The following is a 14564-nucleotide window of genomic DNA, read 5'->3' as shown; positions in this document are numbered from 1 at the left end:
AAAACAGAATGACGAAGGTCGTAAAAAGCCCCCAACGTCGCTCTTGTAAACCTTACCCGGGCATCCCTGCGGTGCGCGATCTGATACGCGGCTCTCCTGGTGGGACAGCAGGACACTCGCGGGTAGAGCCGGTGGCAAACTTCGGCTCCGCCGCCGGTGGTGGTGGCCGTGGAGGTGGTTGTAGAGCCAGCGCCGCCATCCAGGAGCACTTTCCTCTCCCGCTTCTTGAGGCGCTTGGGCAGGCTGCCGTCGTAGCAGCGTCGCCTCCTGGCGCTCAGTTCGCCGCCACGCTCGGGTCCGAATTTGGCGTCCCCGCACTCCCAAACATTGACAGCAATGGCCAGCACCAGCACAAACTGCAAGTGCTTCATTGTTACTTTCTTTTTTTTCAACAACGTTAGAAAAAACAAAAATCCAAAAAGAAAGATCCAAACAAATAAATCCACAATACTTCCAAAAAAGGAGGATGCACAAAAAAATAAAAGCAATTTGTTATATTAAAGCACTATTTATGTGGGAGTTTATTACGTTTACGAGCATGCTGCAGGTGTCTGCCTCCTAATAATAATAAATACGAGCTGTTTCCCAGAAAACAGCAAAAAGATGGCAATTTATCCACAAAAGCAGAGCCCGGGCGTCCCTTACAGATGACAATAACAATGATAATCCCGCAGTGTGTGGAGGCATTGAGGAAAAAAAACAAGGAAAAACGACAGTAAAAGTTCCTTCTTCTTTCGTGCAAGTCCTCAGGAGCGCTCACATGTTTTGCTCGTGCGCTTTCCTCCTTTTTAACCAGCGCGCGAGAAGAGCGCCGTGACGTATATGTTCAACGGGGACGCGCGTAGCGCGCGCGCACACACACGCACACACGCCCCTCCACACACACGCTTGCACACACGAGGTCGACGGTCACCTGTCTGCAGGGAAGAGTGAGTGCGCGCATTTGAAAACATGCGGATTCACGCACTCACATGCACGCGCGCATGCATGTACGGACACACGCAACGTAATCGTCACATTTATGATGATATAGGGATTTAGATCAAATCAAATCTGTCTATAATTTGTCCAGTAGGCTAGACGGCAATACTGACCTATAATGAATTTAACACAAATTTGCTATTATAGTTATTTAAATGCATGGGAAATATATGAAATGATCCTTTCCTGGGTCAAATTGGAACATTTGAAACAATGAAAAAGAAACCTCAGTTTTAAATTTAAGGATGAATGGCAGGGGCGTGGGGAGGGCATAGCCAATGGGGGGGCTTCAGGGATCCACCTGCTGGAGGTGGCAGAGCCAAGTTCAGAAATGTACGGCTTCACCAGAGCAAGTGCCAATGACAAAGCGCCTTCAAGAAAGTGGACCAATCGCTTTGGACAAGTGACTCCATTACTTGGCATTTGCTTGCCCTTGCGTCTTTGTTCATCTTGATACCACCCTCAACGTGGGACGAATCCCCCCTTTAGTCACCCCACAGCCATCCAAGAGGTGAACACCGTGGCAATTTGGAGAAACAACTCCTGCAATTTTTTTTGTTCTTCGAGAATTGGCACCTGTTCTTACTTGGGGGTCTCTGCTTCCAAGAAGGGGGTCCGCTTTGATTGTGGGCAATTATGGAAATGACCCGCTATGAAGAAGATGTCCCCCCCCCCATGGTCCCTCGACCTTCTGCATTCTTTACATTGGCGGGCTCATTTCAGGGCCACACAGTCCTTTTACTTTTGTTTTTGAGGCGGCAAACCCCTTTAGACACGCCGATGTGGCCATCCTTAAATACAAAAAATAACCATGGAGAAATAAAAATGATGTAAATATGTATCTCTATTAAACCATGTCAGGTCGGTGCACTTTTTTTTTTAATATGGCGCACCCCCAAGGTGAGCACACCTCCGTTTGGGTAAAGCCTGTTGCAGACGGCGTAGAATGTCCGAAGCTTCAGTTTGGGAGTGAGCGACGAGAAAACATGTGGGATGCAGATGTGGAGCAGAGGGGAGCACATCTGCTGAGAGATAGATCATTACACTCACACACACACGCGCAGGCACACACGCACACACACACACTGAGCAATGTCTCTTGTCTTGCAAAACTCTCAATTTCCAAAGCCGTCTCATTCCTGGTTGTTGTCTTGCAGTTTTATTGCAATTGCTACACGTGAAAGAATTCCAAAGCTTCCTTTCCGCATTCCTTTTTCAGCCAATAGCAAATGCGATTATTTCTGCTGAGTGCCAAAGTGAAGGGTTAGGGTAGGCGGGGGGGCTTATTTGTTTTGATGTTTTTGGTATGTTAGTTATTATATAAAATGGACACATATTTCACGTGCATAAAATTAGAAAGCCATCCAATCAGCTGCTAGTTTGTATTAAAATACAGCAACGACGAGGCACTCTAACCTGCTCTGATTTATTCCTAGTTTTCCCCAAAGATTTCATTTGAGTTTTTATGAGTTGAGTACGCTGGGATATTTTTGACTTGAACAAAAAGCTTCTCATCACAAAGCCAAGTTTAATTCCCTTTTTATGTCTGCTGGGCTCGTTGGGAAATTCTCCAGTGTGACCCCGTGAGGACATCCCGGAAGTTGCCGCTTAGTTTGCGGCCACACGAGGATCAACACCACAAAGTCGGCGCTACCCCAGACTGAGCAAATATCCCCGTTGTGATCCTTGCCTTCTTCCATTGTTTGCCTCATAACTCAAACGGATGACAGAGCAACCATTTGTGCTTTCTCAAAAACCGCAAGCGGAAACCGCCAAGCCTCTGCGGAGTCGGCTCGTCCTTTTTTTTGTTAGATGGTGTGAACAAGGACAACAACAGAAATTGATTTCATATTTAAACTCCCAAATCTCAACTTTAAATAGTCAAATAATAGCAAGGAAAAAAAAAATCCAAATAAAATAATTGCTGTGCGCGCCTCGGCCTCTTGAGGCAGTGTGGTGCGATGCGGCGAAATTTGTTCTATTAATAATTTCCAATAATTAAAATTGAAATCTGGATGACCAGCCAAACGACGCCATCTATATTTCCACTTTGTCTAACTTTTAGCTCAAGATGTATTTGCGTCGTCCTGAGTTTGACACCAACCGCATTCCGGCCTTTTCCGGAAGCCTGTCAGCATGACATCAGCGAGCGCTCGTCCCGCGGCTCGGCTCCGAGCACACAGCAGCATTGTGTTACGCTCGCAACTTGGTCTTAACGTTTGGCAATTGTCTCCGCCTGGAGGCGTCCGACGCCACGAATAGCCTTTAATGAGCCCGGACCATCTGTTTATGAACGCTTTGAGGGGGTGCGGTGACGCAAAACGGGATCCAGTAGCCCCCTTTTCCCCCAGCTGTGTGAACAGTCCACAATACAGCAGGACCTTTAAACGCAACGTCATGCGCGCTGAGTCAGCCCGGGCCGCCTGCCCGATGTCAACAGTCACTAAATCAGCCACTCGACGCGCTGGACCACACCGGCTTCACCTTTGGATCCTTCCTCCGTACCACCCCGGAGTGTCCTCGGGCCGTGTTTGACTGAAGCGTACACACGGTGTGACTAAGCCCAGCCACCCAAAGACTGCCCGGCACGCTGGCACGAGATGTTTGGGCCTCAGTACAGCGCAAACGCGGAAAACGGAGGTTAGGGGGTGGGAAGGGGGCGGCGGCGTGTCGGAGACCCCTGGGAAATGGCGACCCGGCCAAGTTTCCACCAAGCTTGGCTTGCGACTCTACGGCGGGATGGCCGACCATGCTGTGGCACTTTTCCCGGTGGAAGGGTTCAACACCCACTTACTTATCCAGGAAAGAATTAAAAACCCACACTTTTCCTGGTGAAAGGTTGCAATAGCCATCATTTTTTCGGTGAAATTGTTTAAGACTCACACTTTTCCCGGATTAGCATTTTTATTAGCTACACAGTTTGTAAATTCATTAGTATGCTAACTAACTCGCTCCTTTGTTATTTTTATAGTTAGAACAATTAGCACATGCAGTTAGTTAGTTAGTTAGTTAGTTAGTTAGTATGATTACTAGCACATCCCTCAGTGAGTGAGTGAGTTTGTTTTTGTTAGCATGATTATTAGCACAGATCTTTAGTTAGTTAGCTAGCTAGTTAGCATGCCGTAGTTATTTCGTTATCTTAGTGTGTTTATTTCTTTATCTTTTGTCAGTTTTTCAGTCTGTTAGTAAATTAACTAGTTATGATGTCTATTTGTAGGTCCACCTTTTTGTATGATTCTTATCTATCCCATTAAATTCCACGAATCATTCTTTTCTGGCCTCTATCATTTCTGCCCTGTTTCCAATTGCTGTTTTTTTCCTTGTCTGAGATTAAGCACCACCGCCGTTGACCAGTTGGGCGCTGTTGCTTGTGGCTAACTGCCTTTGTAGTGGTCTGCCTTTTAAGGGGGGGGGGGCTTCCTCTCCGGCCGCAGCCTCATAATAGAAAACCAGAGACCAATCCCCCTCTGGCACATGAGACGATAATGTTCAGCTCAGCAATGACTTTGCGGCCACTTGCTGGTAAACGCTTCCATCGGGTTAAGCCGATGCCAAAGTATTATTGCCATGGCCACCACCCTCAAATTGCCAATCTATTGCTGAAAATGATTTTTTTGGGGGGTGTGGCTAAGAGTCTTCAAGGGCATTAAAATGAACGTGAATGATTCCCAAACTTAAACGCACAACGTTGGGAGTGTGTGGTTTAAAAGATTTCATCTAAAGGATGTTCTCAGTTGAATCAACTTCCTCGTAGTTCTATGAGGCTAACGGAAAGCGATTCCTTTTCCTCGACTCCAAGGTGGTCCCGGGATGGCGTTTGTCGGGATGATTGATCTGAAGGCTCGTCTCCGCACGTTTCCCCATTCCTCCTTGGACTTCTCTGATTTTTCTGACTTTGCGGTCGCACGTCAAAGCCCAGGTGACGCCGCCCCCGCGCCGAGATCGTCTTACACCCGGAATTTTCATACCGTGGCTTCGGGGTCACCGCGGAAAAGGATTTGATGGAAGCTTTGACGCGACATCCCAACAACGTGCCAGATTTGCTACCGCTGGGCTTCACCCCCACCGCTGCTTCTCGTCTTACTTTCACTCTAGTCTGACGTCAACACCTTTCATGATTTATGGCCGGCTCTCGCCGTTATTGTTACGATTATTCACCGTGCGTCCGCCGACGCTCGACAGGCTTATGCATAATGCGCCTTAATGTCTCCTCCAGGAGGAAAGGTTCTCATTAGGACCGGAGAAGGGCGGGGGGGGAATTCTGAAGGTGGTCCCCTCGCTGAGATCGGAGTCAGTTTTTGAGCATGTGCGCAGGTTACCAGGAGGTTATCAGTTCAAACTCCAGTTCACAGTCACAATCGTTCCCCTTTTAAGAAGAACGTTTCTTCAACAGGGATCTGGACGACCAAGCAGTCGCTTCAAACGGGGTCACTGCACCAAGTGACAGCATCTGACGGGAAGTGTCGTCGTCCTCGTCGCAATAACACAAAACAGTCAGTGACCGGAAACACGCATCTTGTGGGAACAGATCACGTCGTTGAACGACAAGGGTACACTGGGACAAGGGTGCAAAAGTCTCGTTTATCTGCGGCTAATTGCGAGCCCGTAGGACAGGACCTTCCTGTGGACACATTCCACATGCTGATAGCAGTGCAGGACCACCAAGGATTGGAAGAAGACATCTGTGCTGGATGTACAAAGACTCCGATAAAATGTTTTTCCGTACTATGTCAGCAAGGCCTTGATGTCGCTTATCTGCCTTTGCCTTTCACACGGAACCCAGCCAAAAAATGACATTGCGTGCACTTTCACACAGAGACGTCTGTCAATCCAATAAATTCCAAAAATTAGGGGTGGTTGGTCAACAGAGGGCGCTAAGGTGCCAACCTAGCTCATTATAAACTAAATCTGTAAACCAGCGTTTTTGAATGTGCTTCTGAACTTCAACGGTGGTCTTCAGCGAACAGGCGTGACGCAGCTTAGACATGTGGTCCGCTAATACGTTGTAAAAAGCGAACACTTGAGTCAGACTTTTGGCAGTCCAAATACGAAAGAAGGAAGCAGAGTGGAATCAATCAGCGTTCCTCCGAGGCCGCCGTGTCTTTGATTAGCGCGGCTTGTCAAGAGTTTAGAGGCCGAGGCGGCGTGTGTTATTACAATAAAGTCCGGACCACCAGCGGGGTTAACTTGACAGGCATAACCATGGAATGATTGGCAGGTCATCTTATAAAATTTTAGTCGTTCAGAACCTCGCTTCGTTTTTTTTAAGCGGGATGAACGCGCCAAGAAGTATCTCCAAATATTTGCTCTGTCGTGCGGACAGCGAGCGGCGCTGCGGTTTTGCGCCCGGTCACGCCGCGAGTTTGATTGCGCCAGCGCTCCCCGTGTTCCCGTTGTGGGACATTAACGACGTACGCGAGGAATACGATGCACCTGTCGGTTGGCGCGAGATTGCGGAGACGCGAGATCCTGATATTTTGACGATAATAGTTTAAAACGAAACAAGCTAAATTTACATTAATAAAGCTACCTAACAACTAATTTCCTGATCTGATATAAAATTTTTGGGCCCTATTATTAAATACACTTTTTATTAAATCCACATCAGACCAAAAGATAATCTTACAGGATCATCGTATAAGACAGAAGAAAGTCGATTGTCTGACAACCTTGACCTGGAAGGGCCAAAAACAGTCTTAACTGTCCAAACGTGTTCACCGTACCTTTCGCAGTTATCATAAAACAAAACCATGTGGCTGCGTGAAATAAATATCAGTCTCCGCTGAATCGTGGATGAATTACAGAGCGCAGACACGACGATGAAATTCAGAAATCTGCCTTCGACTTTTCGAGGCCGACATTCTACCTTGACACGCGGTTGCTAAATAACGTAAACGGATTATGCCAATGTTTAGCAGGTTGTTTGGACTGGCCGGTAAATATTTATTGGGTGTAGCGGTGTTCGGAGGCATGCTCATGTCTCTGGGTGAGGGGCTGGCTAAGGTGGTGAAGTCATTGCCACCGTCCTGTCATGCTCACTCGTGACCCTTTTACCATTTAGGGGGCCCTGGCCTGATACCGCTGTTATTGACCCAGAGGCCATGTGTGGCATGTTTGGGGTCTGCGGAATATATCCCCGGCTTTAACCTATACAAGCCAGGCAATTATAGCCGCCAAAGGCCAAACAATACAATCCATCAGCGGGCTTTGCCGGGGTAAACAGGAATAGGCGGCCCATGTCGGGGTGTAAACTCGCCATCCCAGAGAAGCTAGGGGTCAGCGCAGCTGTTTGATTGTCTAATTGGGGAGATAGCAAGAAAAGCAGACGTGTGCGCGAGTGTGTTTGTGTGCCGAGACGCCTAATGAATTGTGTGTTTGCGTTCGGGACCCCACACGCCTTTGTTTATTTGAACGCGGGCTAGTGTTTCGGAGCTGTTTTATTCCACTCGTTCTCATTTTTGCCACTTAACGCACGAGGAGTGGCACTCTGCGTGAATCACACGAAATGGTGACACCTAAACAAACGGTGGGTTTTAGTTCCATGGCGGCCACCATCCAAACAAGGCGTTGGCAGAAAACAAGCGACGGGCTCGACGGAAGATTGGTGGCGGGTTTAGCGTCGTTTAGCGGTGCTGCGACGCCGTTCGGGTCATTGAATAGTGGCTAAGAGCCCAGCCGGACCACCGGGAAGGAGGCCCTCGCCCCACCACACCCCCACACTGGCCCATCAATCACTCACGTACACATAAGCAAAGACGGATACAAGTAAACACAGCCTCATCCCTCCAAGTTAACATTAGCGTAGCTACCGCTTGCTAGGCTCGCCTCATAGAAAGCAACTCGCGATTTTTTTGTCTTGATTTGTTTCCAGCCCGTTCCAGAACATGTACAGTATGAATAATTAGTGAACCAAAATGAGGTTGAGGATCTAAGACTCTACCCAGTTTCAAAATTAGCAGGTGGATGAAAGTTGCTGTCCCAAGAAACTCAGTGAACTAGCAAACTCATTCTTCCATAACATTTTTAGCGACAGATCGTGATTGTGACATTAAATTAAAAAAATTGAATCAGTTCTGCTACCAAAACTCAATCCAAGTTTCTGTTCATATTCCAAATGAAAATTTCTTGAGTTTTACATGTTGTTCCAGATCCAGATCTTACTGAACAAACAACAAAAATTCATTCAATCCAATCAATTTGTCCAAAACACTGAGACCCCAACATCCACGTTACCAAAATGATGTGAATCCTGATTCTTCATCTAGATCCAGTTCCGGTAATTACAATACAGCCTCTCTGGAAGTGCAAATCAAACATCGAGCATTTTTATTACTATCTGGCGGAATCATTTAGATCACATGACCTCAATTTCCATCTCATGCCACGCTTCTTGTTTTTAACAGTATAAAATACAGGAAGTATCAGCACACACAGTGTCTTTTGAATTCCTCCCAACACTTGCCAATTCTTCGCTGGTGGTGCTGTGATCGTGTTTGCTGAGAATCGTTCCTCCTGAGTCTTTCACTTGTCTCACATGCTTCAATGCGAGGCCTTATTGCCCACCCAACTCGGTTATAGGGATTCTCTCTCTCCCCCTAAGTGGGTGGTCCTGCGGGGTATGGCTGAGGCACAGGTGGAGCATTGTAGGGGTGCTCACAAAAATACCCCCCCCCCCCCCCCCCCCTCAACACCACCACACACTTTGTAACAAGCTCCCTCATCCTGGAAAGGTGGACACCAGTTTGGCACAGGGCTTCCTTCCGCCTCTTAAACACCAAACATGTTGACGTATACAAACATCATAACCCTCCCCGTCCTACCTTCATTTCACATTGCCCCCCTCCTTAAAAGCACTCCTGCGCCCCGCTACAGTAAATAATTACAGTTCCGCTCCATGTGTGTTTTCTAAAGTTTACACGGAAGGTTCAGTGCACCCTATCAGTTGTTTGGAGCCCGGCGAAACCGCCGGTACCATGTGGACATGTGCGTAGCACCAGGCAAGGCTAACCAGGGGGTGGGGTCGGGGGGGATCATAATAAACAGCAGCATAAAGAGGGTTCTGTTTTTAAAAAAAAAAAAAAAAAAAAAAAGGATGGGTGTGACCCCCCCACTGTACTAATATCCCCTGGCCTATGAGTGGAGATGCTGAGGTCCGGTGTGAGGGTCTCCACCTGCGCAACAGAGTGATTTATTGTTACAAGTTCTGATAACAACACAATGACTGGACTGTGTTCTGCATACACCTGCAGGAGAGATGCCCCACCATTTTTTTTTTTGGAACAAGGTGGCAATCAGTCAGATGTATTTTAGGGCCTACAAAGGGACTTTTGTTTTTCTTTTTACTGTTTTGAAGGTTTTCAACAAAGAGCTACTTCTTGGGTACCGATTAATGCAATGACTACCAAGTTGCTACACATTTGTGAAATAACACGTTTGTGAATATTAGCTTAATGTTAAATCATGGCTAAAGTAGCCATATTGTGCTAATTGCTTTAGCGCTTTTAGCCAAGTTAAATATCTCGCCAAAAACACCCTCAAAATGGTGTTTTCCTCCATTTACTCCCAAAAAATATATATTCTATGATGATACTATGATAACTATAATTATATTTGCAAGAACCCGATAAATCAACACTATTTCTATAATGCCCTGCCAGTGTTTACATTCAATGTCACATCCCTAGTGAGCTATTTTTAGAACAGAGGCTATGGGCACCATGTCGTTGACCCGTGATTGGTAACCAAAGCTAAGTTCCCTTACCATGAGCATTTGTGGTATTGGTAAAGTCCTCTAATTCATCAGTTTGTCAGGTTACTTGGTTGAGTTTTTTTGAAACACGATAGTCTCGCCGTTAAGAAAGGCGTCGGCGTCTATCGACTCCCTTGGGCGGCCACACATTTGCGTGTGAACTTTGCCCCTCCGTCCCCCTGCCCCCGTGACCTCACCGGTGGCGCTAGGGGCTGCCATTACCTGGAGATTGTATCAGTCGTTAGCTTGGAGGGGATTCGGAGGCCAATGAGCTCTCTGTGAAACGTTAATGTGGAAGAAAAGCTGATTGGATCGAAAAAAAAAAAAATGTCTTTAAGGTTCCAGAATGTCTTGAAAGCGGCGTTCATTAGTAGGGCCGGTTAAACTTTGATGACAGCAAATTGGCCACGGAATAACGTTTAGCGCTTATCTAAGAAAGGCCCTTTGCCTTTGTGAAGCATTTGGCTTTTATCTGCGCCATCATTGCACGTTGTAAAACTGTCGCTGACGCTTGCCATTCCCCGAGCGGCCAACGGAAGGATCTGGCCTTCGCAAACGTCTGAGCGGGAAGTTGTGCGAGACATTTGATGATGATGATGATTCGAGTAGACGTCGAGTCGACGGGATGTTGGACATTCATTTTCTTGTGACCCGGCATATTTCCTCAATGAGAAACATTTAAATTTGTAATAATGATTCCGATACTGGAACAAAAAGTATCGATACTGGCCCTGAGGGTATTCAATTCGGCAAAAAAAAAATTCTGGGTATCCTTGGTGCTTATGTTTGCGTATACACTACTCAACTCTTTGGACTCAAGGACACGCTGTACTTTCTTGTGGCTAAAGAATGTACAGTTAGCTCTAGGAATCCCATCATGAGCCCTATGAGTGTTGATAATGGAGCTTCGGGGACACAAATGCAGCTGACAGTGTGGCTAATTTGGAATCCAGGCACAGTCGAGCACAAATGTAAACTGAGTATTATTATTGGACCTGTTTTCAAACTGCGGGTCGGGGGCTCGAATGGGTACATTTGTTTTGGGATGTGTGGTGAGAAAGTGGAAATGAAGATGAGACTTCGTAACTAAAATTACAATCACACACCTGACCAGCCATTGAAAAGTATCAGTAGTTCAAGGTTAGCATAAAACAAAGAGATTCACACGTGTGGTGAAAGCTAGCTGCTAGCTTCACGCTAGCATACAATGGGAAACACTATTGGCACACGGCTAACAATTAGCATACTCCTCCGTTGTCGTTTTTTGATTTGCGGAGGTCTAACACTCCCTGACGACACGACAAAACATCACGCAGACAGCACTCGTGCAGGTGTGCCTAATGATACGTCCGACGTGTGTCGAAACATTTATCCCGTTATTGCTCTCCAACGCCCACAAACTACTTTTAAAAACATGACTGACGTTTTTACTGTCAGTCTGCTCGAGTCATTTTTTGCATTAATTGGTGTATCCTGCAAACACACACACGCACACACGCACACACACACATTCTCAGCCGGTCCTGGTTAAATGTTCCCCAGACAGTGCGCAATCCATAGACGGCAGCGCGCTTCCTCCTTGGCGTAAGTCGCTGCTCGTCTGAGGGATCAGTCTGGCGAGCTGGGTCCAGACGGAGCGGGAAGCGCCCCCCGACGATGCTCAGGAAACTGATGTTACTAGCAAATGTTTGCTTTATTTTTCATCAGCTGCGTGGATTTGTTTTTCCCGTACCTCCCCGCAAACTCCTGACCGTCTCCACCTGGACGCGACTTTCAAATATCTCACAGGTGGTGGAGCAAGACGCAAATTAACCCCCCGGGCTTGGAGTTTGATCCCTATTCTCTATTGGGTTGAAGTCTGGGGAGTTATTTTGACTCAGCCAGTGACAGAAAAAGAAAAATGGTTCTTAAAGCGGGAGTATATTTCTGAGAGGTCAACACCATTTCACCGTGTCTTATGTTAGCGTCATCTGCTGGATTAGGGTGGGCATTGCCCCATCCCCGAAAAAAAATCTCTGTAGCTCAGAGTCAATCCCCGTGACACAATCTCCTGTATATTCTTCCCTTCTCTGCCTCTTGCTGGGGGGGGCTGTCGGGCAACCTATAACAAGGGTCCGGGGCGGGGGCCGATCCGTGTGTGTGTGAGCAACCCGCCGTCGTCTTCTTCTTCTTGTGTGGTCCGCCCGGCCAACTTTATGATTTATTCAGCTAAAGGCAGAGGAGCACGACCCCCAGTGACCACAGAGGGAGAGCTGCACGTGGGTTTAATGATTTCACCACAAAAATGTCTGCTATGGCTGCGTAACCCCCCCCCCCCTCCAATCCCCCCCATCAATGCTGGGGAAGGGGAGGGGGGAGCACCACTACTACTTGGAAACATTTTTCTTGTCCCCCTTTGCATTCCCCCCCTGAAATTTTGCGTCCTTTGTCACGCATTCCTGCATCCGCCCTGTCTTTCTTCGTCCCCGCAGCCGCTGGGAGATTTCAGAGGCATTATTGAAACGCAGAGGATGATGTAACCAAGCTTTTAGGAACAAGCAGAGGGGTTAGGAATAATAGAGGGTGGGTGTGCAGGGGGTGTGAAATAGTGGGAGGGGGGGGGGGGTTTGGCATATTTGTCTCCCGCTTGTGTCCAGTTTTTCTGGCGCTGAGGGCTTGGATGGGCCCGCGCTGATGTCATTCGCGAGGATTTGCGAGCATTCTTGACGAGGAGTCAAGATCGCAGCGTGGGCCTAATCACGTTGCGCAAGACCGCGCCCCCCCCAATCCTCCACCAGCCCCTCGGTACGTTTCGCGTAGTGCGTTTTAGCACGCTGCTTGGATCTTTCGGTACAATGAACTGACATTACACGCGCGTACAATCAGTGACCGTGCCTTCACGAAAAAAATCTGAACCCAGATCTCCGGCTTGGACCACAAATCAAATGTTTGGGCTCTCGGAGCACGTCTTCATGCCACCTGGTAGAACCTCCAACCGAGAGGCTTAAGGGAAGACGTCTGTCTGGTATGAAAACCCCGGCCCCGCCCCATCTGTCTCAAACTCATATCTTCTTTTTGATCCCAGATAATCCTCCACCCCTCCTCTCCTGCAACCACCGCCCACCCCCCCTGCTAAAATGTACATACATATGTTTTATGTCAGCCTTAGCCACCGCGTCTTCCCACTAGCATGCCGCATATGTACAGTAAATCACAATGCAAAGAAAACACTCGGGGATTGATCGAGGCCCCGTTACGGCTGCGGTCCAAGCTCCCGGTTTGGCCTCCACCGCCATGACGTGGGTCAGAGGTGGAGGCTGTGAAAGCAAAGAAAACCAGGAAAATCTCATTTTATTCCGGGAATCATTAGAAAATTGTGAGCGACGGCTCTTGAGGTTCTGATGAGTCCATTCAGAACCCCAACCCTCTGGAGCGTACGTCATGGGATTGGGTCATTCCCGTGAGATCCAAGTGTGACCTATCCTGGCCCGTTTTTGTTTTGCGTCGACTTCCAGCCGCCATGCTGGCGAACGGGTCTTGCGCTAATTAGCCGTGAGTCACCGCCACAGAGACACGGGGGCCTTCTCGGATTTTTGACGTCACCATCTGATCCACGCACGTTCTCTTTCTTCACCTCTGCGGCGTTATTTCGGGGTCTCTACGCAAGGGAAGCTACGACAAACTGGACTACGCTCTCCTTGGCGTTGTTTTAGCGCGCGTCGCCAAAGTAGATCGGGTGTTTTCTTAGCACACGGATGGTTTGACCGTGCACTGTTTGAACAGCTGTAATGAGAAGAACTCGGATAATGACTGGGCTGAGCACACGGCCAGATTGGCCTGGAATGGAGAAATGATTTAGAGTGGAACACGAGCGCAGTCAGTTAAAGTCCATTGCCTGCTGCTTCAAGTGTGGCGACCTGATTTTTTCTGTCACATCACATTTTTCTAAAGAAAACCGGCAGGTATTTAGAATATATTGTCGCTGTTGGGTGGTAGATACAACTAATCTCCAATTTTGGTCAATTTTATTGATTTTTTTCCAATTTTTTTTATGGTACCTGAGTGATATTATTTTTCATTTTCTTTATTTTTATAGATTATTAGCTAATCTTAAGTGAACTTTAAAAATACAAGAAAAAACAAATCAAAGTAATGTTAATACCGCTGGTGATTTTTCTTTTCAATTTTGAAATATTATAACGTGTTAAAATAAGAGGTTAAGTACAAATTATTGGGAATTCGCTATTCAATTAAAAATATTAAAAAATATATGAACTTTTTAAATAATGTAATTTGTAATATTTATATTATAATTACATGAAAAAAATCATGTATTTAAAAGACAGGGCATGTTTTTAGAATAAAGATCATGTCAAAAACGCTGGACAGGAAGTTGAACACAAACCAAACAAAGAACACATAATCTCCCTGGCAGAGTTAACAAATGTCTATTTATCCACCCGTAAGGAAGGGGAAGAAAAAAAAAAACTCAACTCTAATCCCACTTTACACGCCGCGACATAATGACTGGCTTGTACGTCCCCAATTTCACCCTTGATTTAAACACACAGCCATCGGCTGTGGAATTAGCCGCGTAGGTGGCAAAACGGCATGAGGCCCGACTGCCCGGACGTTTTCTTTCAAACTATAATTACAACAGATGACTTTTTTTGTGGCTTTGCCAAAATGAATGCTTCCTTTCTTGGTGATAACTAGAAGGTTCCGAGGCTAGCATCAGTTTATAGTGGTGCCTTGACTTAAGAGTGACCCAAGAGAAATGCTTTGAGTTCCGAGCTGTCTTTGGTTGTTTTGCTTTGAGTTGTGAGGCAAAAATTGAAATATTTAGCGAGCAACT

At 46.9% G+C, this 14564-nt stretch overlaps 1 protein-coding gene and 1 long non-coding RNA gene across 5 annotated transcripts in view; both read right to left on the bottom strand.

The window, feature by feature from the left end:
* Positions 1–965, bottom strand: part of hhip (hedgehog interacting protein) — a 30114-nt gene extending 29149 nt beyond the window's left edge. Inside the window, exon 1 of one of the 3 annotated variants that reach the window (XR_015857838.1) lies at positions 57–965. Coding sequence is in view for 1 of the 3 variants with exons in the window: in XM_088372468.1 (XP_088228594.1) it covers positions 57–371 (315 nt within the window). In the remaining 2 variants the exon portion in view is untranslated. The remainder of the gene's footprint in view (positions 1–56) is intronic. The other 2 variants (XR_015857839.1, XM_088372468.1) reach the window with 2 other exon arrangements.
* A 4241-nt stretch (positions 966–5206) lies between these two features.
* Positions 5207–14564, bottom strand: part of LOC148399725 (uncharacterized) — a 38003-nt gene continuing 28645 nt past the window's right edge. Inside the window, exon 4 of one of the 2 annotated variants that reach the window (XR_015857842.1) lies at positions 5207–8277. This is a non-coding gene — a long non-coding RNA (uncharacterized LOC148399725). Of the gene's footprint in view, positions 8278–9051; positions 9153–14564 lie in introns of those variants that run through there. The other variant, XR_015857841.1, reaches the window with a different exon arrangement.

The sequence above is a fragment of the Syngnathus floridae genome, chromosome 4 (assembly GCF_059516105.1).
Source record: "Syngnathus floridae isolate MCC-2025c chromosome 4, RoL_Sflo_1.0, whole genome shotgun sequence".
In the NCBI taxonomy this organism is placed as follows: domain Eukaryota; kingdom Metazoa; phylum Chordata; class Actinopteri; order Syngnathiformes; family Syngnathidae; genus Syngnathus; species Syngnathus floridae.
Note: the sequence above shows the minus strand (reverse complement) of the source record. Positions and strands in the feature narration are given on the sequence as shown.